Raw genomic sequence first — 26,402 nt, 5'->3', positions numbered from 1 at the left:
CATCCGAGCCAGACACAATCTGTGTCCCATCGCTCGAAATCGCGACCGAAGACACCCACGTGTGGCCATTCAATTTCTTCAGCTCCACACCTGTCGATGCATCCCACACCCGTACAGACTTGTCATGGGAGCCAGACACAATCCGTGACCCATCACTCGAAAATGCAACCGAATTGACCCATCAGTGTGGCCATTCAGCTCCTTCAGCTCCACACCTGTCCATGCATCCCACACACGCACAGACTTGTCATCCGAGCCAGACACAATCCGTGTCCCATCACTCGAAAATGCGACCGATCTGACCCAGTCAGTGTGGCCATTCAGCTCCTTCAGCTCCACACCTGTCCATGCATCCCACACCCGCACAGACTTGTCAGCCGAGCCAGACACAATCTGTGTCCCATCGCTCGAAAATGCGACCGAATGGACCCACTCAGTGTGGCCATTCAGCTCCTTCAGCTCCACACCTGTCCATGCATCCCACACCCGCACAGACTTGTCATCCGAGCCAGACACAATCCGTGTCCCATCACTCGAAAATGCGACCGAATCTGACCCAGTCGTGTGGCCATTCAGCTCCTTCAGCTCCACACCTGTCCATGCATCCCACACTCGCACAGACTTGTCATCCGAGCCAGACACAATCCGTGTCCCATCACTCGAAAATGCGACCGATCTGACCATGCTGGTGTGGCCATTCAGCTCCTTCAGCTCCACACCTGTCCATGCATCCCACACCCGCACAGACTTGTCAGCCGAGCCAGACACAATCTGTGTCCCATCGCTCGAAAATGCGACCGAATCGACCCACGCAGTGTGGCCCTTCAGCTCCTTCAGCTCCACACCTGTCCATGCATCCCACACTCGCACAGACTTGTCATCCGAGCCAGACACAATCCGTGTCCCATCACTCGAAAATGCGACCGATCTGACCATGCTGGTGTGGCCATTCAGCTCCTTCAGCTCCACACCTGTCCATGCATCCCACACCCGCACAGACTTGTCAGCCGAGCCAGACACAATCTGTGTCCCATCGCTCGAAAATGCGACCGAATCTGACCCATGCTGGTGTGGCCCTTCAGCTCCTTCACCTCCACACCTGTTGACGCATCCCACACCCGCACAGACTTGTCATCGCGAGCCAGACACAATCCATGTCCCATCGCTCGAAAATGCGACCGAATTGACCCAGTCAGTGTGGCCCTTCAGCTCCTTCACCTCCACACCGGTTGACGCATCCCACACCCGCACAGACTTGTCACGCGAGCCAGACACAATCCATGTCCCATCGCTCGAAAATGCGACTGAATTGACCAAGTCAGTGTGGCCCTTCAACTCCTTCAGCTCCGCACCTGTCGACGCATCCCACACCCGCACAAACTCGTCACACGAGCCAGACACAATCCGTGTCCCATCGCTCGAAATCGCGACTGATTCAATTTGTGCCCCAGCTGATACTGTCATCAATGGCAAATCAACACCACCTTTGGTATGTGTAAAGGCAGGGATGCACCTGAATTGGCTTTTCCAGTTCCGACAGAGACTGGTGTCCTGTGACCATGTTGCCAACGCCGAGATGTACAGGTGCGGCGTCGATTTGGCAGCCGGGCTCCCAGTGAAATAAGTTGCAAAATTGGCAGCTATACCAATGTCACGCGCCAATTCTGAATAATCGTTCCCGCACTGATTGACAGCATTAGTTGTTGCCATACGGCTCAAACCTTACGATCCATACCTTCAAGGCCCACTCACGTGCACGTTGAAGCATCGGCGTGCACTGATTTTGTAGTCCAAGCAGGTTCATGGCCTCAATCCAGAACAGGATACGAATTTGGAGGAAATCCGAAATGAGGCCACAAAGGTTATCGGTCTTGATCAACTGGGGTAAAGGCAAGTGGTGAGTCCAGTGCCGAACTGAGTACCTCAGAGCGGCACTGATGTTTTTGTTAACCTCTTCAGCGAGCGCGGCGTTATCACTGTCGAACAGGAAGGATGACGGTATTTTGCCCATGTTGAATCGCAAACCAGAATCAGGCTTCTTATCAGAACCAGACTCCATGATGTGGAAGCAAGATTCGCCAAGAAGACTGTGATGGGCAGGTTCGTTGCATGAAAATGCAAAGTACTCCTTCAAGTTGCCGTCGCCGAAGTGGAAGTTTGACCGTGCTGGATCAAAAATGAAGTCAGGAAAGGAGGCATGGTACCAAAAAACTCGATCGTCTTGGGAATAAAGCACAGCGTGGAGATCATCCAGAACAGCCCTTGCAGCTTCATTGTCGCTGTCCGCGACGAGCGCAGCAACAGTGGAGGTGGATGTGCGTTCAGCCGTACATAGGAAGGTATAAAGGATGTGCAACCTGCCGATCAAGATCTCTCCCTTGAGCGGCGAAAAGGTGTCGAACATAATTCGATGGTACATTTCATCAATCAAGGCCTCTGTAGCGCCCCTCACAGAAACTGAATTGGAAAGGAGGTCTTTAAGCCTTTTTGTCCGCTCAGAAACACTGATATTGCATTTTGGGGTCAAGTACTTCACCGCAGTTGCAGCGTAGATGAAGAGACCATCAGCCCGCTCCTCAAGCTCGGTCAGCTCTGGAGTGCCGTCAAGGTTCTTCAGCTTGTCTTTCAAGTATACCCTGATGTCTGACTTGGCCTCCTCGATTGGCACATCTTGGAGACGACAGACGGCCTCGGACGTGAATGCTTTGCAGCGCTCAACGAGTTCAGGATCTGACCGGCTCGTCACAAGAAACTTGAGACCTCTTAGATCGTATTTGTCGATTGCGTGGAGTAGGTCACCTAGAAAAGCCGATCCTCCTTCACCCTCGATCTCATCAAGAGCATCGATGACGATGAGGTATAGCGGCGGTCCTACACCCCGTGTGCTTTCGGACTGCTGCCAAGGCCGGACAAGAAGATCCGACAGCTGGGTGGCAACATCGAATTTAACAGAGTCGAATTTGTCGGCAACATGCAAGGCGTCTGCATACGATTTGCATTTCCGAGCAAACTGGTAGGCGATGGTGGGAAGGATACGGGTCTGGGCTCGCGTTTCTTCGAATTGCCGGGAGCAGAGAAAGTTGCCGCCCAAGACGGTATGTTGGTTGGAATCGGCGTCTTTCTCGAACAGTTTGGCTACGGTATACGCAATGGTGGTTTTGCCGGACCCAGCTTGACCGGTCAGCCAGAAGACACGCGGGCTGGTCGATGAGCAATCGTTAGCCCATTTGGTGATGTCCTTCAATATCTTGACACGCGTTCCGTCCGTGCACGCTTCACGCTTCAGGCCATGTCCTTTAAAGACGGTTCTGTGGTCAGCCTTCTCGGAGGGATTCAAACGCTGCAGGGACTCTCTCTGTACAATTAATCAGCGCAGATTACAGACCAGGGAACTTAGATACTTACCTTGGTACCATCTTGTATTTGGCTCGCCGTTTGCTGGATGCTGATCGTCATTTCGAGCTGGGAACGACGAATGTGAATATACAGAACCTTATAGAATGTATGGTACGCACAGACCAGGATGTCGTCGCCTCTTCGACTCGTTGAAAAATTTGTTGGATCTTCGTCCCATACGCTTCGTAGTCTGCTACCTTTATAAGGGTTGATTCATCGGCCAGAGCCTTCAACTTCTGCATTTCTTCCCCAATGACCCTGGATGGTGACATGTTCGTTATGGTATCCTATTGGTGCACGGAAGACGACGTACTTTTTGAAATTCTCCATCGCCTCCTCGGCGGCCTTACCGCTAACTTCCTTGCTCTCCACAGTCAGGAGTCTGTTTGCCGTTCTTTCGAGAAGTTGTACAAGCCCGTCCTTGTTGCTTCCAACCGCCTGATATAATAGTCAACCAGCGCCCAAAAGATAAATAAGAGACGACAACCTACATCTTTTATTTCGATGATCACTTTAGCGATGGAGAATGCCATCTGGACCGGATTTGCACTGACACATCCCGGCACCTTCTTGAGGAGCGTTTCCGTGAACCGCCCAGCCACTTTGACACCCTCTTTTGCAGTCGCCATCCAGTCCGAGGTCTGAGGTTGAGTGTTCGGCGAGACTGGTACTGCAACAGGAGTCAAAGTAAGACTGGCTTCGCGGTTGTCCTCTTCTGCACGAGTCCGATATCAACCTCTCAGACACAAAGACTCGGCAAATCGCATCTCACCTTGACCCACGGCGGACTCCTGCAGATCTGGAACACTTGACGAAGGTCTTGCCCACTGGGAGGGGGCGGTAGGACCTGGAGGATGAGCTGAATCGGCCAGGTCTGCGAGGTAGGAGTCCAGGACAGTACATACTGATATTCAAGGTAGCATTGCTGCCTGGACACCAGTTAAGTCACCGTCGATAACACTATAAGATAGAGCCAATAGTATACTTACTTGAAGCCGTCGGCTCTGCATTTCCTGCATCGGTTGCATGGTGAGCGCCTGATGCAGAGGAGACAGTGGAATTCGACTGGTAAGCCGAGTGGTTGGCAGAATTGGGTCGCTTGATCAGATCTCGAAAGAGTTTTCCTATCCCTCTGGATTTCTTCTTCGATTTCTTTGCAGTGGGCGAGATTTGGTCGGCCATGATTATGAGCGCGAGAGATGAGGACAAGGGAAGACACGGCGGAGCAGTGTCAGGGCGTCTGTCATTTCGTGATCTGAAGCAAGGGGTGCCTGGATTAATACCGGGGCTGTTTTGACTGAGTTGTGGTGCGCACCGAGAGTTGACATGGTAAATAGTCTGGAAGTTCTCCAGTTCACATAACTCCGCAATCTTGAAAGCGTAGCACTGGGGCGGATTGTAAGTAGTTGTGGTCGTCGTCGTCCAAGGCGAAATCGAAATTAGTCATACCGTGTGCATTTCGAATACACACTACACAAAATCATATTCTACATCCTAAAAACCAGGGAACATCCGTACGTTACTCAGTCCTTCAGTAAGTGACAAAGGTTTACGTCGCGAAAATCCCAATGATCTTGAACATCGGCACACTCTGTCCTTCCTCACCCAACAACTGACATTCCACGAAATGAGAACCTCTTCCAACATAATGGTCGATCATATTCAACCTACACCAATCAATCATCATCAGCTTGTGCATGGGTGCGAAGAAAAAGAAAAGAAGGAAAAGAAAAAAAAGAAAAAGGACATACGTAGGTATAGCATCCCCAATATCCGCCGCATTCTCAATAACCTTCGCACCCGCATAATTATCATCAACCCAACACTCAACCGAACTCCCCTCCCCAACAACACCCACCGGCTCCCTCAAATAATACACCCCAATATCCCCGCCACCAACCTGCATCGGTATCCTCAACTTGCTCGTCGGAAGCGCCGAATGCCAATAATGCGCAGCCGTAATCAGCGCATCCCCACCACTCCCACTCGGATGGTGAGCATACCACCCCGAGCCGTAGAACAGCGACGGTGGTAGGGGGTTGATGAGGTCGTTTGCGGAGACGCAGAACGGTGCGATCTCTTCGAAGGGACGGTTCCCGTTTGGTCGGGTGTTGATTCGGCCAGAAGGGACAGTGAGGAGCTGAGCGGAAGAGGAGGAGGAGGAGGAAGACGAGTCCCCTCGGTCTTTCATAGCTGCTGCAGCAGCAGCAGCTGCCATCTTCTTTTCCACAGCTGCGTCAACGGCTAGATCACCCTTTTCTGGCTCAGGGACTCCAGGGCGCTGACCGATGCCCCCGAATAGCCCATGTGCATCACCAGCGCCTCCTTCAGACCCTGCGGTGTGCACTGGGACAGCTTCGTACGACGACCCAGTAGCCACGCTCCACGCCGTACATATCTGGCTCTGGAAGTACGCCACGAGTATCTCCGAGATGAGTTCATGCCCCGCAGGGCTAGCGAGTACGGGATCGACAAAGTACTTCTGGACAGACTTGGGGTCACGCATGTAATCGGGGAAGAGGGCAGATTTGACAGAGACGTGTGGGACGTCGTAGAATTGCGCGACGATGTTGTGCCAGTGGTCTGGCCCTGCGAAACCGTGTGTTTGATGTGTTTGTGGTGAGAAATGGCCGAGGAGGAGGACGGCGGGTTTGTCGGGCCTGATGAGGATGGAGCGGATGAGGATCTCAAAGTGATCCATCATGTCTTGGTTCCTGTGGGATGAATTAGTCTCGATGCTAGAAAGAGAAGGGGGGAAAGAGGAAGAGGAATGAATGTGAAAGGGGAATTTGAACTGGGAGAACTTGAAGGATGAAGAAGGTGGGGACGAGGCGGAAAGACAAAGGAGGGGCGGTCATTAGGACGACCAACATGCAGAAAAAGACCAAAAGAGTCAAACTTGGGACTGCTTCCAAGATATATAGCGGAGATGATAGGACGCAAAAGACGAACGCAAAGCATTCAATTGGACCAATATAAAAGAAGCAAAAAAGCGGTCACATTTGTATGACAGAAGAAAGACCCCCGACTTTCAAAAAAAGGATAGAAATGGCAAGCGGGGAGGAAGGTAAGGCCTGACAAAAGTCCTTGGTCACGATAGATAAGAGAAACGAAAAGGAAGGACGCTCCGGAGCTTTCAACCACCATCCACAAAGAAAGAACGAAACATGGACAGGCTGGGTGGGTGAGGGGACATCCGAGGTTATCAAACCAAAGTCACCGAAATCGGAGAAAGACACATGAAAACAAGGAAGAGAAGAGAAACATAGAGGAGGGGCAGTCACTAGGACGACCATATAAGAGCCCCAACATCCAGTACAAGCCAAAGGAGTCAAAGGCGAGAGTGCTCCCAATAAGATGCGGGGCATGATAAGAACGCAGAAGACAAACCCAATACAATAAAAAAGCAAAAAACAACGGTCACATATGGATGACAGAAGGGAGACCCCAACTTTCAGGAAAAGGATAGAAGTCGCTGAAAGTAATGCCAGACAAGAAAGATATAGGAAATGAAGGCAAAGTCCAAACGCAAGAAAAGGGAAAGAAAGAAAGAAAGAAACGTGCACAGGCTGCCTGCCAAAACACCCGGGGGTTATCAACAGGACGACCAAACCAAAGTCACCGAAATCGGAGAAAACGCGACAAGAAGAGAAGAAGGGATTCCGCGCCATGGGTTCCCGAAAAAGAGCAAAAGGTAGGTCACAACGGCTCGTCGCACTCAAAGAAACGACAAAAAAGAAACGAAAAGGAAGGACCCTCCTTCCAGAGCTTTCAACCACAACGTAAAAAGAAAGAAAAGAAAGAAACATGCACAGGCTGCATGCCAAAACGTCGCTAAGGCGAGGGGATACGCAGAGGTTATGAAGAGGAAGACCACAGCAAAGTCGCCGAAGTGCATGGAAACGCGACAAGAAGGGGGGAAGTGAGCTGCACAAATAAGAAAGCACACAACAGCTCATCGCGGCTCAAAGAAAGACAAAACTCCACCCAACCGACACGAAGGAAAGTTGTTATAGGCGGAAGCGTGGTAATGGAGTTGAAAGTGGGGAAATCAACCTCCAAAACGCTGGTTGTTTCTGGGAAATGGAATATGGAGTATAATGGAATGGGTAAGGCGAAACTCGGTAGAAGATAACTGAACAAATGAGCAAGATAGAATGGCCTCGTGGGCGGCTACCCTTGCATGGTGTGGGAAAAGTCCGTCTTATGGGCGGGGGTGACGATAAGGCGGCATGTTAGGGTGGGCGCAAGGCGGACGAACAGAAGCAAAAAGAAAAGGGAGGTACGACAGAAACAGACAAGAAACGAAAGAAAAGAAAAGAAAAACGGGTGGTATGAAAGAGAAACGAAAAGAAAACGCACGGTTCATCCTCCGTATCCAGCTCAATAATAACCAAATCCGTCTGATCTGGTAGATGGTGCGAGTTACAATACCCAAAGTATCCCGAATTCGTGCGTCTCAAAGCGCCGTTTGTCAGTTCCGTAGCTGGGTGTGGAAAAACTGTGTTCCACCACTGGAAGAAGCGGGATGGGTAGCATGTGGGGGATATAGGGTCGTCCCCTGCGCCGTGGCATGCTGACACTGCGGGGTAGGTGAGTTTGCGGGTGTGCAAAGATGAATAGGAAGGGGAAGGGAAAAGGGAAGAAGGGATAGATACCTGAACCGCCCAAAACAGAAATCGTAACACTCTGCCCCGCCAGCGCCTTATTCAAAACCCTCTGAATCCTCGCCCCACTGCCCAAATGCATCCTACTCTTCGAAAGCGTAACAGCGCCATACTTTGCGCCGATCCTATCGCCAGGACTATAACTCGGACAAAAGTCGAATGGGTTAGGGATGACGGGTTCGCTCAAATTCAGGTAATTCTTCGCTTTTAAATCCGCATTGCTGTAATTGGGTTGATGGATGGATCCGGTGGAGTGTGAGGGGGGAAGGAGGAAGTGGATGAGGGTTAGGAGGAGGAGGATGGTTAAGACTGGAAGCCAGATACGTGTTGCTCTTCGTGAGCTGGAGGAGGAGGATGAGGAAGGAGAGGAAGGGGACAGGGAACCCATTGTGGGTGAATTGTGGGATGGGGGAGAGATGTAGGGTTGGTTATGTCGACGTTGCATGCGCGACTTGTCTTGTTCCAACGAAAAAAGGAGTGTGTGAGTGGAGATGAGAGTCAGGCACACAGATGACGGCCAGAACGGAAATAAATTTCCATGATCATTTCCTTTTTTGGGTGGCGCTGCTGCTTCGTTTTCTCAATGCTTTTTTTGCCCTTCATGGCTTCGGTTGACAAGACGGGCGCGTGTTTCCAGTCTCCCTGGTCATGGAAAGAACGCATACACTCAGACAGTATACAAACCACCCCACTCTATTCGGCTTTTTCTTTTGAATCGGACGTGTAAGTACTTCAATGGTTGATACTCAGGCTATTTCGTTGAATGTTGTAAATCTCTTTCGAAGCGGGCTCACGAAAGGCGTCCGAAACTCTCTCTTACCTGGGGCGGGTTGTCTGCCCCCGATCTTTTTCGTGGTGCTGTTTCTCCAAGGTACGCATGAACCCTCTTCCTTTCGTTGTTCAAGTCCCCTCTCACTTACTTTTCCTCTACTTAGGACCGCTCATCTCACACGCAAAAGATCCGTCGTACATCATTCGGTCGGTGGATATCTTCGTTCGATGACGGTGACACTGACACTGACACTTCTTCATGTAGATCTCTTAGCCGCTACGAGGTTCCTCCGGTCTTCGTTCCCTTGGTATTCGCTACATTACCGTCCCCTTGAATACCGACTTTCTTTCCCCCTCCATCCCTCCCTCAGCCTTCTTTCCGCCTACCCTTTCTTCTTCTTCTCTCTCTCATGGTTCTCCCACCCCTTCCCTCCTGCCCGTCCCGTCCCATCATCTACAGTTCTGCTCCCTCTCTTTTTCTGCCCCTGCCACTCTCCATTTCCCAAACCCGCCCTCTGCCTCTTACTTCCATTCTCATGAGTCACTCAACGCCGGGGACGTCATTCTCTAGATTATGGACGCTCTCAAGGAAACCGCTGCCGCAGACGAACTTGAACTGCGCTTTCGTTATGCCTTTTCGTCCCGACTTTGATCGTCAAATACGAATTCGCCGAAACAACCATGGGGTCTCAAAGCCTCAAGCAAGGCTCAGGTATTTCAGATCGTGTGTCGGAATATGGCCGCCATCAGCGTTCTCGATCACTCATCGTGCCAAAGATTCCAATGGCTGTGATGATAGCCTTTCTGCCGCATCTCCAATTTCTCACCAGCTGTGTAGGTCCAAGCTCGATGGGTCTGGTGACGATCTGTGTTCTCCCTTCCCGATTCTTCCTTCCCTCTTTCACTCGTCGGCCTTTTCGCCATAAGCACATCACCTGGCAAAGCGCGTTGAATGCCCATCCCAGGCCCGCTGAGTGGATAAATGTTGGCATGCTGAAAAAGCGTTGGGTGCCCCAATGACCTCGTCAAGCGCTACTACGACGACACCGGAGAATCACAAAAGCAATGTAAGAGAAACGACAGTTGCAAGCGGCACTAGCCATCGTGGACGTCATTTTTGGACAGTATTAGGGAAGCCGCTGCCGCAGATGACGAAGTGCGCTTATTTTCTTTACGATGGAAGCTACACATGTCCTGACTTGCCTTTCTTCGTATTTCAGACGCGTAGTTATTTCATGTTGAAATGGTTCAAGAGCACTTCGTCATCTGCCACCCCGAAAATAGTACCACGCAATTTATAGGAGATCGGGATGTCGACTGGGGCCATTCTCATCACGAAATTGACATGGATTTCGGTGGTGCGTTGTGACTCCTCTCAAGTCTTATTTAAGTTATAACGAGCTATATCAGGTCAAGCTTGGGTCGGCGATGGTATTTATCTGAATAATGTACGCCACCTTGTCGTCCTTGCAACTATCACTATTTTTTCTATCCAGTGGCCGTACTCGGGTATTGACATTGACAACTAGCTGCCTCAAAGCTGCCTTTACTTCGCGATCCGTTCACCACTTGCTCCTGACTTACTTATGGACGATCTTCCGGTCAAGCACAACACTTTCAAACCTCATCCGACTACATCAGGCCAGTAGATTTGCGTGTTGACGGTCTTGGCGGCCGAGATCGACCGTCACTTTTTTAGGGGGCGTTTGCCAATTGGGTGACATGACGCAATCGCACTTAAACAACGTTGTTCCAACTCCTGAGTCTTTGTGAAACATACCACCACAACCACAATGAAGAGACAGCGGCGGCGCAAGGTTGGGCCTGTCGGACAAACGTCTTCTGCTTACGCTACCATCACTGACCTGCCGAACGAACTTGTCGAAAAAATCGTTGAAGACGTGGATGATGACGGATCCATTTTTCGGCTGAGCCTCACATGCAAGAGGCTTCACTTCCTGGTCCTTCCTACGTTCTTCTCCCGCAGCGATTTGGAAGATCTGCAAAACGGGTTCTTTCGTTGTCATGATCCCGGACCAAACTTGCTAGAGGCCTTAAGAATGGCCCTCTTCGTTCGCCATCTCTCAACATTTACATTTTACTTCACTGGGGGGATTGAGCAAGTGATGTCAGACATTCTCAGTCTACGTGGTTTACTGGCGCGCATTCCACCGGTTGGCACAATCCATCTAGGCCTTCCGGATTATATTTGGAACCTAGACAGGGAGAGGTGGGGAAAGGCGTTTCTGAAGCTTTTAGAATCAATCGCCAACAGTGGGTGCAGAGATCTGGGGTTGCTTAATCCGAGAGGTTATCCGCCCAGCTATGATTTTTGTGACAATTTGTATGTCGCGACACCTCTTTCCGCGATCGCGAAATCTACAGGCGCCAAGTCTAGGGGGACGAGAAAATCGGGAAGACTCCGCAATGCCACGCACCCCCATTCAACTGGGATGTCGACGATAAAGCTTCTTTCGTCAAGTCTCTTCCAGCCGTTTTTTATGGGATGGATCATTCATATGCTGGAGGTGAATCAAGATTCCCTCGTCTGCATTCAACTCAATGTCGCTTCCATATACCAGACGGGCATCCTACCAAGCATCCTTGACTCTATGAATTTACCGGCGGTAAAAGAGGTCGAGATCTCCTCTCGCTTCCATATTTCCGGGGTGGATATGTGCAGCTTTCTAAATCGCCATCCGTCAATCAACAGTCTACACCTCGACGGAATCCTCCCATTCAAGGATCCTCAAATCCCTGATCCCCCAATTATACTCCCATACTTGACACAGTTAACCGCGTTGCCACCGATGCTGACCTCACTTCTCCAACATCGGAACATGGTGCCCCTTCTTTCCTCCGTCCATGTCTTACTTAATGGGAATCATGAATCCGAGTTGGACCTCCTGGTAGCTGTTGCCACACACAACCATATCTCGTCTCTGCAGTTCTCCACTGTTCTGGTGAACGATTTCTCCTTGGCCTTTGAGAGCTATATCCGCGAAGATAAATCTACTCGAATAATTACCTCCCTCGCTCATATCAGGAGTGTCGTTTTGAACAAACCTGATCCTGTTCATCCTGGCAAATCCTCGCCGCTCACAGTAAAGAGGTGGCTTTACCTCTTCCCCCATCTGGAACATGTAACTTTGAGCTTCCGTCTATTAGATGACAGGGTAAAATTGTCAGATGAGGAGAGGCATGGTGTAGTCATTGAGTTTGCCACTCAATTTGCAGCTGACCGCCCGACGATGAAAACATTATCAGTTGAATCCTTACCGGCAGTCAATTTGGACGACTTGAGGAGGATGCCTGGCTTCAAGGCAAGTTTTGGTATGGCATCTACGTGACATCTGACCCTCATTCTCATTACTCTGCAGAACACCCCAGCGGCCGGGTCTAGAAAATCAAATAGAGCGTTACATAGGAAAGAATGTAGCTGCAAATGATCCGAACTATCTAATTTGTGGGAAATGTGGGCACCATTTTTGAGAAGCTGCACGTCCATGTTCCAGCTCATCACAATGCTTTTGGGGGTCATTACCAAAAAAATCATAGTATGTTGGGACACCTCCCCACTGCCCGAAATCCCAAGGCACTAAGTCTAGGCGGACAAGAAATTTTGGATGGTTCCGTGCACATCCCCATACAATTGGGATGTCGACACTACAAATTCATTCTCAGCGGCTCTTCCAACCGTTTTTTGTTGGATGGATCATAGATATGCTGGAGGTTCACCGAGAGTCGCTCGTCTGCGTTCACCTCAATGTCACTTCCATACACCCAGTCTACCTACTATCGCACATCTATAGATCTATGAATTTACCGTCGGTAAAAGAGGTCAAGATCTACTCTCGCTTCCTTATTTCTAGGGTGGATCTGTGCAGCTTTCTAAATCGCCATCCGTCAATCAACAGTCTACGCCTCGACGGAATACTCCCATCCATGGATCCTCAAATCCCTGATCCCCCAATTATACTCCCATACTTGGCACAGTTAACTGCAATGCCACTGATGGTGACCTTGCTGCTCCAACATTGGAACAATGTGCCCCTTCTTTCCTCCGTCCATGTCTTACTTAATGAGAATCATGAATCCGAGTTGGACGCCCTGGTAGCTGTTGCCCCTCACACCCATATCTCATCTCTGGAGTTCTCCAGTGTTCCAGTGAGCCATATCTGCTTGACATTACAAAGACATATCCGTGAAGATAAATATACTCGAATCATTACCTCCCTCGCTCATATCAGGACCGTCGTTCTGGACAAACCTGTTCAGCCCTGCGAATTCTCGCCGCTCATAGCGAAGAGGTGGCTTTACCTCTTCCCCCATCTGGAACATGTTTCTTTTTGCTTCCGTCTATTAGATGCAAGAGAAGGATTGTCAGACCAAGAGAGGCATGATGTAGCCATTGAGTTTGCCACTCAGCTTGCAGCTGACCGCCCGACGATAAAAACATTGTCAATTGAATCTTTACCGGCAATCAACTTGGACGACTTGCGGAGGATGCCTGGCTTCAAGGTATCATCAGAGTTTTTAGTCTTGCGTCTACTTGATATCTGACCTTTATTTTTGTTGCTTTGCAGAACGCCCCATCTCCTGGGTCCAGAAAATCGAATAGAGTGTTGGATAGGGAAGAATGTAGCTGCAAATCAGAGGAGCCGCATCATTCTGTTCTGTTGAAAGTAAAGCTCCTGGGACGTCGGCTTTTCAGAAAAACGAAATAGGACACTAATTAAATAGGGAAGCCCTGTGCAGTTGCGCGTGATAGCATTCAGTGTTTCGCCCATGTATCTTGGGGTTGTGGTTGCTCTGAAATCTAGTTTCGTGTTTTCTCAAAGCCGAGTTGGAAGTACCAAAACGAAATAGAAAAAGAAATGTTCGGCTCTCTTTGCCCTGATAAGGTTGGTGGAAGGTCGGCAGGGACGCTGTGTGACATGTGGGGGTGGGGGCGGAGGATTGCGAATGCATAACCCAAGGACGGTCAGATAACGCCAAAACTGAACCGTATGGCCTTGTAGAGTCATTACCATGGGATAGTTTCAAGTTGGGTGAGCAGAGACTGTAGACCGATGCCCACCAGGCGTTGCTACCATCCGGTCACCCTGCGACTGCCAGTGGTTGGCATGGCTCTGCAGGAAGTAATTGGAAGCACGGAACCAGAAGGACAAAACGAGGAACTCGCTGTGAACGCGGAAGGGGGAAAAGATGCAATCAAGTCGAGGGGAAGAATTTGGTGTTGAAGCGAGCAAGGCGGAAGAGGCAGGAGCGGCAAGACTAAGGAGGGAGCAGAGGTCGTAATTGGAGAGAAGAGATCCTGAGGCGTTGAACGATGAATCGCGAGACTCTCAAGGCGGTCCAGGGGATAAGGAAGGGGAAAAGAAAGACCAATTCGGCTGGTTGGCGTGGCTCTGCACTGATTACTCTGTAGTTTCCGTAGGTTTGCTTCTTGGAGGGCTTTTTGGAACGATATGGTTTAGATAATTAATCTGAGGGGTAAGTATAGGCCTGTCATTCCGCGATCAAATCATAAATGTATCGCACACCGGGATTCATATGCAAAGGGGATGATTGACGCTTTTTATAGTTATGTAATGTAGGATTGAAATACGGCCAGAATTCTGCAGACAACGTACCTATGTCGCACGGAGGGATACCAGTTGAGTTTCAAGCACAAGAGTAGCCGTCGCAACAAAAAAGGAGTGTAAATTTTGTCTATCAGGCACCGATGATCAGGCACTCGTGACAGCGAACAGTGACAACAAATTTGGGTCTCTCCCAAGGTCTCCCTCATCGTGCAGCCTCGTGCACCCATGTCCTTCCACACCACCTCCATCGCCTACCAGCTCCGGCGCATACCCACCCCCCTCGCCCTCTTCATTGGCATCCTCTTCGGCTTCCTCTTCGCCCGCATCGTCCCCCTCACCTCGCCCACAACGCCCGTCTGGCGAAGCGGCCACATCCCCGCCAAATCCCACCAACAAAGTCGACAGCCCATCCAGCTCCCCACACTCGATCAGCGCCAGCGTGTACTTGATCTTTTGACGACGCTGTCACCGCATTATACCAAGGAATGTACACGCCATGCTCAACCGCTGTATACTGCTCAGGCGCTTGAGCGCTATGCACCGCTTGTAGGGCATAACCCACCTTCGCGCGATTCGTGGCTTTCGGGATTGTTTGGGTCCGAGTTGGATGTGGATAAGGTGCATAGGAGGGATGTTATGCCCAGCGAACATAAGTATTACTTTGCTATCAACCTCTACAACTCCTTCGACGTCATTCCCGACCTCTTTGCCACTCTCTTTCGGACGGCTGCGATTCTGGGGTACCATAATGTCTTCGTCTCGATTTACGAGAATGGGTCTAGTGATCAGACGAAGGCTCTACTACGGATATTCGATGCGTTGACGAGGAGTGTTGGGATGCGGATTACTATAAGGACGTCGTCGAGGACGAGGGGGGCTTTCAACCATCGTATCGAGTACCTCGCTGAGGTCCGCAATTCCGCTTTCGTCCCTCTGCATGAACTACGGGATTCGGAAGGGGAGTACTTTGATACGATTATATTCATGAACGACATCCTACCCTGCGTCGACGACATTCTCGAACTCATCTGGCAAAGCCGCATCAACAACGCCGGGATCACATGCGCAGCGGATTACATGTACCACGAAGAGATTTCGTCCCCCGTTTTCTACGATAACTGGGTGGCGAGGGATATCAACGGCACTGCGCTCGAGAACGCGCCATTCGAAAAGATATTCCACCATCAGGATAGTTCGGATCGGTTTCAGAGGCATTTACCTATTCAGGTGCAGAGCTGTTGGAATGGGATTGCGGTGCTTGATCCTGCGCCGTTTTATTCGCCGCCGCATGTGAGGTTTAGGATGGCGAAGATTACGGAGGGGGAGTGTAGTGCGAGTGAGTGTAGTTTGATTTGCAATGATTATTGGGAGGCGGGGTATGGGAGGATTATGATGGTGCCTAGGGTTAAACTCGCTTATGATTCGGTGCGTTTCCGATGTTTTTTTGGCTTTGACTGATTTTAATGCATCCTTACTACAGAAAGTGTTTGATATCATCCACCCGGAACGACGGAACTTGACCGCCATCCGTGGGTACAAGCGCCTCGGAGGGCTCCCTGACGATCCTCGCACAGACCCCCAAGACAGATCGTGGTTCGGCCCACACGATCGTCTGTTCTCACCTGAAGAAGCGGAAGCCCTCCAATTCAACTCCGGCCCAGAACAAGGTTCGTATTCTTTCCCCTCTTTTTCCTGTTCTCCATCTAATAAAATATATGCGTTTGATAGTATGGTGTTGGGGCTGGGACGGCGCTGGTGATCTTGAAGGACCGGACGTTGATCCGATTTGGGAGAAGATGCCGAACAAGTCGACGAGGGCTAGTTCTGTTGTGGTGAAGCATGATCGGGGGATGTTGTTCTAGAGTGTAGTGTTGTGTATTTATTGGACGCTGTAGGCATGCATGCATGCATGGACGAACGGAAATGCTTTTGGGTTTATTACTCGCGATATGGTGGCTTCAACGTTCGTGTTGACGTCTCTTTATTGTACACCATCAACGACGCCCGTAATCGCACTTGGTACCACGGTAATCGACCGCATACATTGCTCAGGCCTTTGGACGCCAATCTATGCGCGTTCCCTACCCATAAACACCTCATCTCACAAGAAGCTCTAGATACCTCACCAACGGAACGTCCAAACGTCCGAAAGCGCAACAGCGAGGACTATATGATGCCGGACCTCTCAGAGACAGCGTTGGAAGAAACGAACACAATTGAGAGGTGGATCGTGCGTGAAAGATGTGGATGGGTGACGAAGGACGGCAGCAAAGGTGAGGACTTCCCTTGCTGGGTTCGTTGACTCGGACGGTGCTGACGACCATGTTATTGTCAGTCCTTCCCTAGGATGCGAGGGCATATTATTGTCTTTGGCCGACGCGTGAATATTTGAATGGCGATGGGAGAAGTGTTGTCGATGCCGGAAACAATCTGACGAACGAAGGTGGATAGTGGGTGGGTGAATGGGCGACAAGACGCAGGAGGAGACGACAACAAGGTAAGCACTCACCGGCACCATTAATAACGTACCAAATCATGCAGCTTTTCTCAGACCTCGTTTCAGGATGAACTGGACAACGTCCATGAGCGCGTAAACGCAAGACTTTGAAGCTCAGAGCTCACGAGCTCGGAGTCGGAGAGGAGCTCATCGATCATCCTTTGCTGCAAGTCGTTTATTTTTACGCCCTTTGATACATTGCCATCTGACAGAAAGTAAATAGACGCCGTCTGGCTACGTATCTACCTACTACAGACGGTAGGACGATGGAACGTGTTGGGATGGCGAGGACCGGTGGGTGCAGAGGCACAACACCTCTGGTCCGTGACCACTGGCCAGCAGAGTCGTCTAGACGGACGATAGCGGGGAACCAGGGGAGGGATGTGCTCGTGGGCGGACGGGTAGCGATAGGGATTGAGGTGCAACGACGTAGATGGGTCGAAAGTCGAGTGATGGGGATGAACGCGATACCTACATAGGTAGGCACCCGCCAAACTCCTGTTGTCTCAAGCTCTGACAGCCAGCGTCCATCTCTACCTTGTTCGTTCGTTGAGCACGAAATCTGTGCTTGTCACTTCGAAACAAGCTAGACGAAGTAGATATCGGGATCGTTCACTCGACGATGCACAACTTAGAGTATGCGGGCAGTAACGAAGGCTCACGAGGAGGGTGCTGGGCCTGGGGGCGAGATAAACGTAAGTTTTGGTGACCCATGCATTGATTCACAGCATATCCCCTCCACGGATTCCATCATTCGTGAATGATCCAGGGGAGGATGGTTATCGGCGGGCATGATCTGGCATTGGCACGTAAGTCGTTGATACCGCTACAACATCTTCAAAACCTCATGTACCTTTTCGTTAGAACCCACCAACACCTCCCAACGTTCTTTGAACGAGCAAAATCGATGGTTGTTACGACGTTCCTCCTTCGTGAGAAAGTGTTCTGCGACGAAAGATTGGTCCTCGTACGGTGAGCTCGACGCACTTATAATCAGACAGTAACGACGGGATCGCTGACCTTCGTTACGTAGCTAGTGCTCACCTCGACACCCTATAGCGCTCGATACTGCATCTGAGACGCCGATTTTGAGTCCAGGAAGATTGAAGGAAGGCGGGAAGGAAGGCAGCTACTCCTCTCCATTGCGCCCCCTCCGTCACCGCTCACCTGCTCGTACCTGGATTGGCTTTTGGGGGTTCCTTTGAGCCGGGGATGTCCCCGGAGTCCTATAAAGCAGATCAGGCTTTCCCACCAGCACACCTTGTTGTTCCCTTTCGTGAATTTCTAGCTGCGAACCTTTGAAGTGTAATGCGTTTCGCGCTCGTCTCTGATGCGCTCCTCGCCGCCTCGACCTCGGCATTTGCCCCCTTGTTCACTCGTCAGGACGTCGCTGTCTCTCGTATGTTGTTTCTCTAAGCTCATACGAAATAAGGTCGACCCATTCATCTAGCTTTCGTCAGCCAATGTGACGGCGACCTAGGTCGCTGCAGCCTGCCCAGCACTAGACTACAACTGTCTCTGCAACAACATTCCATCTTATCGACTCCAGTCACTGCTACCGTTACCAATGCTATCTCTCGTGGCTATGAACTCGCGAACGCCATTGATCTCAAATACACCTCCATGGCAACCTTTTCGAGCGTGCAAGTTGAGCGGAATTTGGATATCTTCAAGAATAGAACACTTTCTACTTTCTACTCGAAGTTGTTCGTCTCTCTTTCCCACAATTGCCTGGTGGTTGCAGTTGACTTCCGTTTTATAACTTTATGCTCAAAAGGGGCGTAGTCGGTGACTGGTGGGAGAAATTGGGAAGAATGAAAAATGAGGCACAGACAGATGGTGGGAGAATCTGGAAAGGACTATAAATAACGCACAGGGTTACTTGGGCATTCAAATTTATATGTAAGATGGTTCACCATTGACCACTCTTTCCCCCACTCTTTTCCTTCTCGGACACCGGACGCCAAGTGCGATGCGCTTCCCTCTCATTCTTTTGGCAACATCCCTCAGCTCCGCACTCGAATCAGTTGCATCCAACATCCTTGGACTCCGCCAGACCGTGCCAGCTCTCCCAAGTAGGCGCTCGTCCTCAAACAATCCACCATACATCTGACCTACATCTACAACCAGCGTGCTCCTACCCTTGCTTTGTTAACCCAAATTTGGGTGGTTGCGCAGCGACGAACTACGTGTGTCTATGCAACAACCAGGAATATCTCACAAGCACCAGTACTTGCATTCTGCAACACTGCAGCGGGGCAGATCTCACGACCACCTACAGGATCTCCCAAGCCACTTGTCTCGCCGTCGTACGTCCTCTACAAACTTTCTCAACAACCTGACCCGGACGTGACGAATTGTTATGACCAGGGCGTAACACTCACCATACCAGGATTGCCTTCTAGCACAGTCGCGGTGGCTACCGCGGCCTCAGCACAGTCATCTACTAGTAGTCAAGCTGCTGGTCCGACTACTAGTGGTAGTCAGCCACCTACTACCATAAAATCCAACGATGCTGGTGCACCCCCCTCTCCCACTGCGCCACAAAATACGGTAGACGCTTCAACCACGACCACAATCCCCCTCTCTCATAACGGGGCTTCCTCATCACGAGTGGATATTCTGGCTGGTGTAGCAGCTCTAGCTCTCAACGCTTGCCTATTATGACCAATCTTTCACCGATGACATGTATCGATACACCCACTCAGCGAGGTCCAGATCAGGCTGAGGGCCCATGAAGTTGTCGTTCTGTCTCCTGATACTCTATTAAAGACGTAATATTTTTCTTTAGCTCGTAAAGAATGAGAACTAGATTTCTTTTTCATATGTACTCCATTTCGGACATACGCGCAAACCTCGAACAAATAATTATAATGCATAGAACGCAACGCCTTGTTTATTTAAGCTGCAAGCGTGGTACGTAGATACTCGTACACCTGAAATAAATTGTAAAAAAATTCAAGGAATTCATCTGACCCATAAATTATTCAAAGGGTCAGACCCGTTAACAAAGGCCGTAGGAATGGATTCATAATATATCTCTTCTTGATCTCTTCGTCATTCAACTCTTTCGCAGCGGACCGCCGGCCCCGTCGACGCACTAAGCAGGCGACTTCTCGCTCGCGTAACCACTGAAGCGAGTGCTGGGCAATGGGCCATTTGGTTCTGTAGGACGGGTTGGGCGTTACTTTGTATAACCTAAAGAAGCAAGAGTTTGCGATTTTGAACATCTGAGGAGCTAAGTACCTGTTGCCCAGGAACGTAATCGCCTTGACCATTTACTGTGGTAGATGCGGACCCAACGGTCACCCAAGCAAAAACCCAGATGAATGACTCAATTCTGTCATTGCAATAACAGCGGGGAACATCGAAGCGATTATACAAGAGGTCCAAGGCCATCAACGGAAGTGTAAAAGGGCACTTGGAGAGGAATGATGAAGTCAACACCTGTCTTTAGCTAGTCTCTCCTAGACAGACTTCGATACTACATGTGAAGTCGTATCTTAGTTCACGTAGTCTTTAGCTCACTATCAACTGTGGAAGAATGGATTGGGACACGGCGACATCAATGTCTGGAATCTGATGTTTCGCGCTTTCAATTGATTCAAACCAAAGCGAGATACTGTGAATCACACCTCTACAGCAGTCTATCCAAATCTCCGCAGAGAGGTCCGCGGCTTCGATCGAATTTAAACAGCAAGAGGGAAGAGGGCGGACAATATGATTTTTCCGAGTCTTCATAAACACCTGAGGGGATGTGCAGAGTAAAGAGGCTTCACAACCAAAAGATACTTCCATAGCAACGTTGGCCTGACAACCGTCGGAGTCCCAACTCATTTCCTATTCAATTGCGCACCCCCTTATCTAACACAATCCCTTCATGTTCGGTTGCTTCATCTACCAAGTAAGGGATGGCGCTGAGGTCGACCCTCGTGGACAATCCTGAAGTTGGCCACCGCCCACACCCTCTTCTCGCTTCAGTTACTTACTCATTCCCCTCACCTCTCCGATGCATATTTTTGAGGTAACTCTTGGTGAGATTCATGCTCCCTTCTCATATTGCAGTTTACTGACTATGGATAGGCCCTCTTTTGCTGGGCATCTTTTGTGAGGAAATTTTCCTGACGCTGAGGAGCCGTGATCTGGGCTGACTTTTCTTTGGGTCCGCAAGTTAACACCTATCTCTATGGCCTACTGACATTTCAATATGCATCGTATTACAATACTGGTGAGTCACCAGCTACCGTTTCCCCTCGATCAGGTCCTGACCGCTCGACGAATAGCATTCAACGACGCGTTATGGATTCGGTCAGTGTCCGGTTTGACGATGCGATCGCCTTCACTGATACCATAAATATGGCCGGCAGACTCACCGTTTTTTCGTTACTCTGCCTCGACACCTTCCACAGCAGTTCGTGAGTTGAGCGGAGTATTACTATCTACGACAAACGTCAAGTAATAATCTTGTTTAGATTAATCTACCTCGCTTGGGTCTATGCGTGCGTATCCATCATCAATGCCTCGCCATAACAAATGCCTAACATCACTCACCAGTGTAGATGACTTTGTCAATCCCTTAGCTTTGGCCAGTACGTTTCTACCGAACTTGTCCGCGGTCGAGGTTGATCCTTTCTGTATGTCAGGACCTGTTTGGCCTTACCCAGCATGGGTATTTGTAGCTACGGTCACGGCTTGCATAACGCAGGTGTTTTTGGCATATCGGTGAGTTGCCGCTTCATCATCTGTAATTCCCTTTGCTCATTCGTTTTTCCCCAGGATCCTCAGGCTTAAAAAGAGCGTTGCGTTATACGCTACCGTGTTGGTTCTGGCTGCTGCCGCTTTTATTTTTGGCATTATCTTCGGCGTCAAGGTCTGCAATGTCAAAACGTATGCCATCGTTTCACAACGACTGAGTCTTGTCTTCGGCGCTGATTTCATAATGACTAGCATGATGGAAACAGGGGGAATGAGCTCTCTGATATCTGTGTGGCTTTGTCTGGAGGTCGGCGTGAACGTCCTGATTACTGGTTCGCGTTTGCGTTTGAATCGCTTGACGTGTTTGATCACTCCTATTCCGCAGGTATCTTATTGCATTCACTTTCCCAATCACGAACGGGATTTCAGAGATCTGATAGTATAATAAACCGTCTTATGCAGACGACGGTACAGACAGGTGTCTTCTAATCCCCTGCGCCAAAGGCACTAACCTGACCTTACATCGTATTAGGACTCTTGACCAGTGTTGTGTCTGTTCTGACGTTGGTTTTATACCTTGCCGATAGGGACACCGAGTTCTACAGCTTATTCGGTGTACCAATCAGCCGCTTGTACAGCAATGTAAGTGTTGTAGATTTGAAACCCGCCATTTACGCTGACGCGACTCCGTTCAGACGCTCATGCACACACTGCTTTGTCGAGAAGAGCTACGTGGGATGATTGGTCTTCCTGGAGAGTCTACCGTAGGCTTCCCCTTTTTTTCATGGAGGATGAAAAATGAAGACTTGACCTGATAGCATATAACATTGACGACCGATAACATCCAACTTTTCGTTCGCAAAGAGATAGAGACGGATGTCCATATTGACGATTCGGAGTTGGCGAAGGCGTCACCGAGCGTTGTGGTCTGGCATAGCGAACATACAATGGAGGAAAAGTGATGGTTATGCTGGAATTCAATTCTACATATGTCCGAGCATTCCCATTATGCCTGGCCTTTTTTTTCCATTATCTTACTTGCTCTACTCATGCATTTGCCCTTGCATCGACCTCTTTGCACAACTGTACTTATTATATTTACTTGACCTGTACTCAGACCTTTGACTGTCCTTACTATTACAGTACTTCGTAGTGCAAATACCTCGTTTGTACTTCAAATAATCTATTTCAAGTGAGGGTCAAGTAATTATCGGTTGGTATGGACAGGACCCCCGAAAATCCTGCTAAAGGGTAGATACTAAAATTGCCGATTTCCAGATTCTTGTCCGTACCAATTTTGGCGAAGTATGTCCGGATTTTATCTAGCCTAGACAAATTTTCAAAAATTTGTCCAAACTTCGTATCTAGCCAACTCAGGGCCAAATTTTGTGTGCAGTGCAAGATTCGAACCCCAGACCACACGACGAGCGTAGTGAAGTACATACATTTTTTCCGTTAGACTAAGCGACCATACTTGTCCGGTTAGTATCCAGCCTGTCAATCTCCTCGCAAACCTGTCCAGATTTCGTATCTAGCATTTTGCTGATTTTTTCGAAAACCTGTCCGGTTTGTATCTAACCTAGCACCTCATTTTGAAAATTTCTGTCCGGATCGGTATCTACCATTTAGCAGGATTTTCGGGGGTCCTGTATGGACACAGGTGTTGGATTTATCATGTATCCATTTCTGTATTGTAGAAGCAAATAAAACTCAGACGTCAGTCACCGTAAAGTGAGGAACGACTGAGATTAGATAGACTACCTGTAGAAGCAAATAAAACTACAGGAAGTCAATAATGTAGATAACGATAATGTATCGTAGAAAGTACTCACCTCAGACGTCAGTCACCGTAAAGTGAGGAACGACTGAGGTGAGACAGAAATAAGGTTTCGTATATAAAGGGAAGGATTTGTGGCTTGAGGTAAAGACTAGTAAATAACGGAGGTAAATGTGAATGAGAGAAAAGGGAAATAAAAGGACTGGAAAGAAATAATAAAAACATACACGTATACAATGAAGGTCACGAGACGTCTCCTCTAACACTCCCCCAGACAACGAGAGACCTGAAGGACTCCAGCTTGAGTGCGTCGGCAACGTTTTGATGAGTGGGCGGCAGTATATAGCGGCAGGGAGAGGATGATGTTCCGGGGTAATACGTTGATTGACGAGAGTGATTTTTAGATGCACTGACGACACGTTGAACTGATCTCTCTGATTCTGGTGATAACTGAACTTTGCATTGAACGTAGAGTGGGGCTGGTGATGAAAACCGAGTTAGGTGGGTGATGAAAGTCTAAGCCCTCGGGCCTGCGTTGGAATGCACTGTCAACGACGGAAGTCGGATAGAGGGGTTTGCGATGACTGCTGCAGAGACCAGTGATTTAATGGGTTAAAGGGATCAAAGAGAATATGGTGTCGTTGATTTTCTGTACTTCATATGTAACGTGATTGGGTTAGCGGAGGAGAGGAAGATCAAGGTCGTAGGGTGGAGGATTATGTGATGTCGGGGGTGGACCATACAAGTGGCCGTGTTGGGATAAAGTGAGTAGGGAATCATAGTGCCGATGGAGGAAACGAAAATGTCGCGAGATGAGAGTCCTTGGGTAATAGAAACGATGGGATGCAGGAATTTCGAGCGCCAGATGGGACGATACCATCAAAAGGCCTGTACATTCGGCAGGATACCCCCACGGCTCGGTGCCTACGGGCCCCGGTATTCAACATGTACGTCGCCTGCGCAAGCTATTGGTGTGCGCCTGCTGGTATGAATACACGTCCCACACCACACCACACTTGGAGTCGCCGTTCCGAGTATAATCCTATCCGTCAATCCCACAGGATACGTGTTCCCGTTATTACATATGGCAGAGATGGTGAGGTGTGTTGGCGCGCAAAAGTTGTGAGGTTTGAAACGGCGATTTTCTAGAATGAGGTGGTCGGTTGAGGAGGATGGGCTATTGTTATGCTGCCTGCTGCTGCGGTTTGGCGGATTATGAGTTGGGATGTTGAGGAGGTTTGTGCAAAGTCGGGAAGTGGAATGTGTAGGAGGGAAGTGGAAGGTGTAGGAGGGTTTGGAAAAGTGATAAAATGGCATTTGTGCAAGCGAGGGTGACCACTGATCTCTGCCACGTTCACCCTGACATTGAGAAAAGTGTTGATCTCCCCCAGATCCTTCAAGACGCAAATGAGCTCCCCCCAATTTCGTATTTGAAATGTTCTATACGAGGTGTTATCCTCCGTTCGTCCCACCACCAAGACTACCTCCCCCGTGGTGGTAGAACGGGTCCTTGGTTCCATTGTCGAAGAGGTGACTGAGGCGTTAACGTTGGAACTGAAAAGTACGTATGGAAGGGATGTTATAAAAGAAGTGACATCTTTGGAGGATATGAATGTAGCGTCCTTCGCTGAGCATTGGCGTGGAGTTGGGAGGTATTGGAATTTGGCATGGACACTGGAGTGAGTCGCCGGCGGGTAGAATACGGTGGCGGTGAACGTTTGAACTTTGAACAGTGTGCGCGTGATAGGTCCGAGGTATCTCCGAGACCATTTACGTCAATACGAAGTTGTAACTTCTCTCTTCCACAACGGTTGCCTACTGCGGACTTCGATGCACAGTTGACCGCACAGCGCAATGTGCTCGTTGTAGTGAGCCATCCCACATCGAGGACATTCACGGCATTAGGTGGGGAAGTAGCGGCGAACGATAAGCAGCCGCTAGTTGTGTCGTTTTTGGCAAATGATGTTCCAGGTGATAGTGATGGAGGTCGAGGAGCCAACGGCGGCATCGGTTGGTGTCGCAAATGGACGGGACTGGGGCGACGGGGTAGATGGAAGCCGTGAACAGGTGAGCTTGGGTCCGTGCCGCGTGATACTCTAGAAGGGGACGTCTGGTGTCTTAGCTCGGGTGGTGGAGTGAGTACAGGAGCTGAGCGCTGAGCGTTGATCGTGTCATGGGAAGCTAAACGGCGGTGGTGTAAGTTCAGACACGACAGATGTGTGTGTTGGGAATTCTGATTGGTGAAGATGGGCGTGGTAGGTGGAATGGGTTGCACATTGACTCTGTGAGTACAAGTACCTCCCCCGTGCATCCGTGGACATCATGATGATCCTCTGATCCCCCAGTGGCCGTCTGATAATCCTCTGACAATACACGGCACGCTCTCTTGCTGTAGGACTAGGGCAGGGTTTTGGGCGAAGCGAGTGTGGGCGACGACACAAAGCATTCATGTGAGTACAAATATGGTGTGTATGGGCATCGCTAATGTGGGTGAAGGTATCTCCCCCTCGTCGACCACAGTCGCATCGGGCGGCAAGTCGTTAGGGGCTGAGCGGACATCAGGAAATAGTGTTTGTGAAGGCTCAGGGGCAGTTGCCGGGGTTTCATGTGTTTCCCGATGCCTTGTGAGAGGTGAGAGTGAAGAGCCGTGGTGGGATTTGTTGACGTGAAAAGGTGAGTAGTGAGTTTCATCCGTGACGACAGTAGTGATGAGTGATATTCACCCGGCAGCCTTGCTCCTTAATCATCGGTCCAGGTACATTCCAGATCAAAAATGCTCCCTCTCTTGAGACTTGGCTTTCCTCGACATCTGCAATCTCGGGTGAGGTGAAAGTAATGAGTTGGAGAATATCATGGCCAATGCATAGGATGATTGACGGGGAGCTAGTAAGTCACCCATCGTATGTATCTTGTGTACACCCGCCTGACGAAATCTCTTGGTATGCAGTATACATAGACTATGGCTCTGGGTTCCGATTGGCATGGGGGCTTTAGGGGTGGAAAGAAATGGT

The 26,402-nt window shown here is 49.7% G+C and overlaps 9 protein-coding genes across 9 annotated transcripts; 7 read left to right on the top strand and 2 right to left on the bottom strand.

The window, feature by feature from the left end:
• Positions 1-4,945: 4,945 nt before the first annotated feature.
• Positions 4,946-8,451, bottom strand: LbCAP64-like (CAP64-like protein; the record flags this gene model as incomplete). Its single annotated transcript, XM_001885041.1, has 5 exons — positions 4,946-5,063; positions 5,148-5,607; positions 5,650-6,110; positions 7,759-7,978; positions 8,055-8,451. The coding sequence occupies 5 exons, from the start codon at positions 8,449-8,451 to the stop codon at positions 4,946-4,948; spliced, it is 1,656 nt and encodes a 551-aa protein (XP_001885076.1).
• Positions 8,452-10,077: 1,626 nt separating this feature from the next.
• LACBIDRAFT_304852 (uncharacterized protein) lies at positions 10,078-10,363 on the top strand (the record flags this gene model as incomplete). The annotated part of the gene is made up of 2 exons (XM_001885145.1): positions 10,078-10,192; positions 10,245-10,363. 2 exons carry the CDS (start codon positions 10,078-10,080, stop codon positions 10,361-10,363), a joined length of 234 nt encoding a protein of 77 aa, XP_001885180.1.
• Positions 10,364-10,627: 264 nt separating this feature from the next.
• LACBIDRAFT_304851 (uncharacterized protein) lies at positions 10,628-12,283 on the top strand (the record flags this gene model as incomplete). The annotated part of the gene is made up of 2 exons (XM_001885144.1): positions 10,628-12,157; positions 12,215-12,283. The coding sequence occupies 2 exons, from the start codon at positions 10,628-10,630 to the stop codon at positions 12,281-12,283; spliced, it is 1,599 nt and encodes a 532-aa protein (XP_001885179.1).
• A 2,022-nt stretch (positions 12,284-14,305) lies between these two features.
• Positions 14,306-16,284, top strand: LbCAP59-like (CAP59-like protein; the record flags this gene model as incomplete). The annotated part of the gene is made up of 4 exons (XM_001885143.1): positions 14,306-14,308; positions 14,837-15,847; positions 15,903-16,089; positions 16,151-16,284. The coding sequence occupies 4 exons, from the start codon at positions 14,306-14,308 to the stop codon at positions 16,282-16,284; spliced, it is 1,335 nt and encodes a 444-aa protein (XP_001885178.1).
• A 190-nt stretch (positions 16,285-16,474) lies between these two features.
• On the top strand, positions 16,475-18,704 carry LACBIDRAFT_330786 (uncharacterized protein; the record flags this gene model as incomplete). The annotated part of the gene is made up of 10 exons (XM_001885142.1): positions 16,475-16,652; positions 16,874-16,919; positions 17,143-17,213; positions 17,403-17,459; positions 17,555-17,614; positions 17,689-17,728; positions 17,784-17,891; positions 17,979-18,114; positions 18,224-18,318; positions 18,370-18,704. Coding segments are annotated over 10 exons (1,125 nt in total), but the record flags the coding sequence as incomplete, so codon positions are not given.
• Positions 18,705-18,891: 187 nt separating this feature from the next.
• Positions 18,892-19,586, top strand: LACBIDRAFT_330785 (uncharacterized protein; the record flags this gene model as incomplete). The annotated part of the gene is made up of 3 exons (XM_001885141.1): positions 18,892-18,994; positions 19,050-19,228; positions 19,290-19,586. The coding sequence occupies 3 exons, from the start codon at positions 18,892-18,894 to the stop codon at positions 19,584-19,586; spliced, it is 579 nt and encodes a 192-aa protein (XP_001885176.1).
• A 1,342-nt stretch (positions 19,587-20,928) lies between these two features.
• On the top strand, positions 20,929-22,576 carry LACBIDRAFT_304849 (uncharacterized protein; the record flags this gene model as incomplete). The annotated part of the gene is made up of 11 exons (XM_001885140.1): positions 20,929-20,953; positions 21,003-21,026; positions 21,091-21,147; positions 21,203-21,227; positions 21,392-21,418; positions 21,474-21,641; positions 21,696-21,946; positions 22,000-22,092; positions 22,147-22,256; positions 22,310-22,378; positions 22,433-22,576. 11 exons carry the CDS (start codon positions 20,929-20,931, stop codon positions 22,574-22,576), a joined length of 993 nt encoding a protein of 330 aa, XP_001885175.1.
• An 878-nt stretch (positions 22,577-23,454) lies between these two features.
• On the bottom strand, positions 23,455-23,616 carry LACBIDRAFT_304848 (uncharacterized protein; the record flags this gene model as incomplete). Its single annotated transcript, XM_001885040.1, has 1 exon — positions 23,455-23,616. One exon carries the CDS (start codon positions 23,614-23,616, stop codon positions 23,455-23,457), a length of 162 nt encoding a protein of 53 aa, XP_001885075.1.
• Positions 23,617-24,336: 720 nt separating this feature from the next.
• Positions 24,337-26,347, top strand: LACBIDRAFT_330783 (uncharacterized protein; the record flags this gene model as incomplete). Its single annotated transcript, XM_001885139.1, is given in 10 exon segments — positions 24,337-24,492; positions 24,841-24,952; positions 25,010-25,070; positions 25,139-25,401; positions 25,459-25,526; positions 25,573-25,587; positions 25,607-25,646; positions 25,798-25,841; positions 26,122-26,277; positions 26,339-26,347. The coding sequence occupies 10 exon segments, from the start codon at positions 24,337-24,339 to the stop codon at positions 26,345-26,347; spliced, it is 924 nt and encodes a 307-aa protein (XP_001885174.1).
• Positions 26,348-26,402: the final 55 nt, after the last annotated feature.

The sequence above is a fragment of the Laccaria bicolor genome, genomic scaffold, assembly GCF_000143565.1.
Source record: "Laccaria bicolor S238N-H82 LACBIscaffold_29 genomic scaffold, whole genome shotgun sequence".
In the NCBI taxonomy this organism is placed as follows: domain Eukaryota; kingdom Fungi; phylum Basidiomycota; class Agaricomycetes; order Agaricales; family Hydnangiaceae; genus Laccaria; species Laccaria bicolor.
Note: the sequence above shows the minus strand (reverse complement) of the source record. Positions and strands in the feature narration are given on the sequence as shown.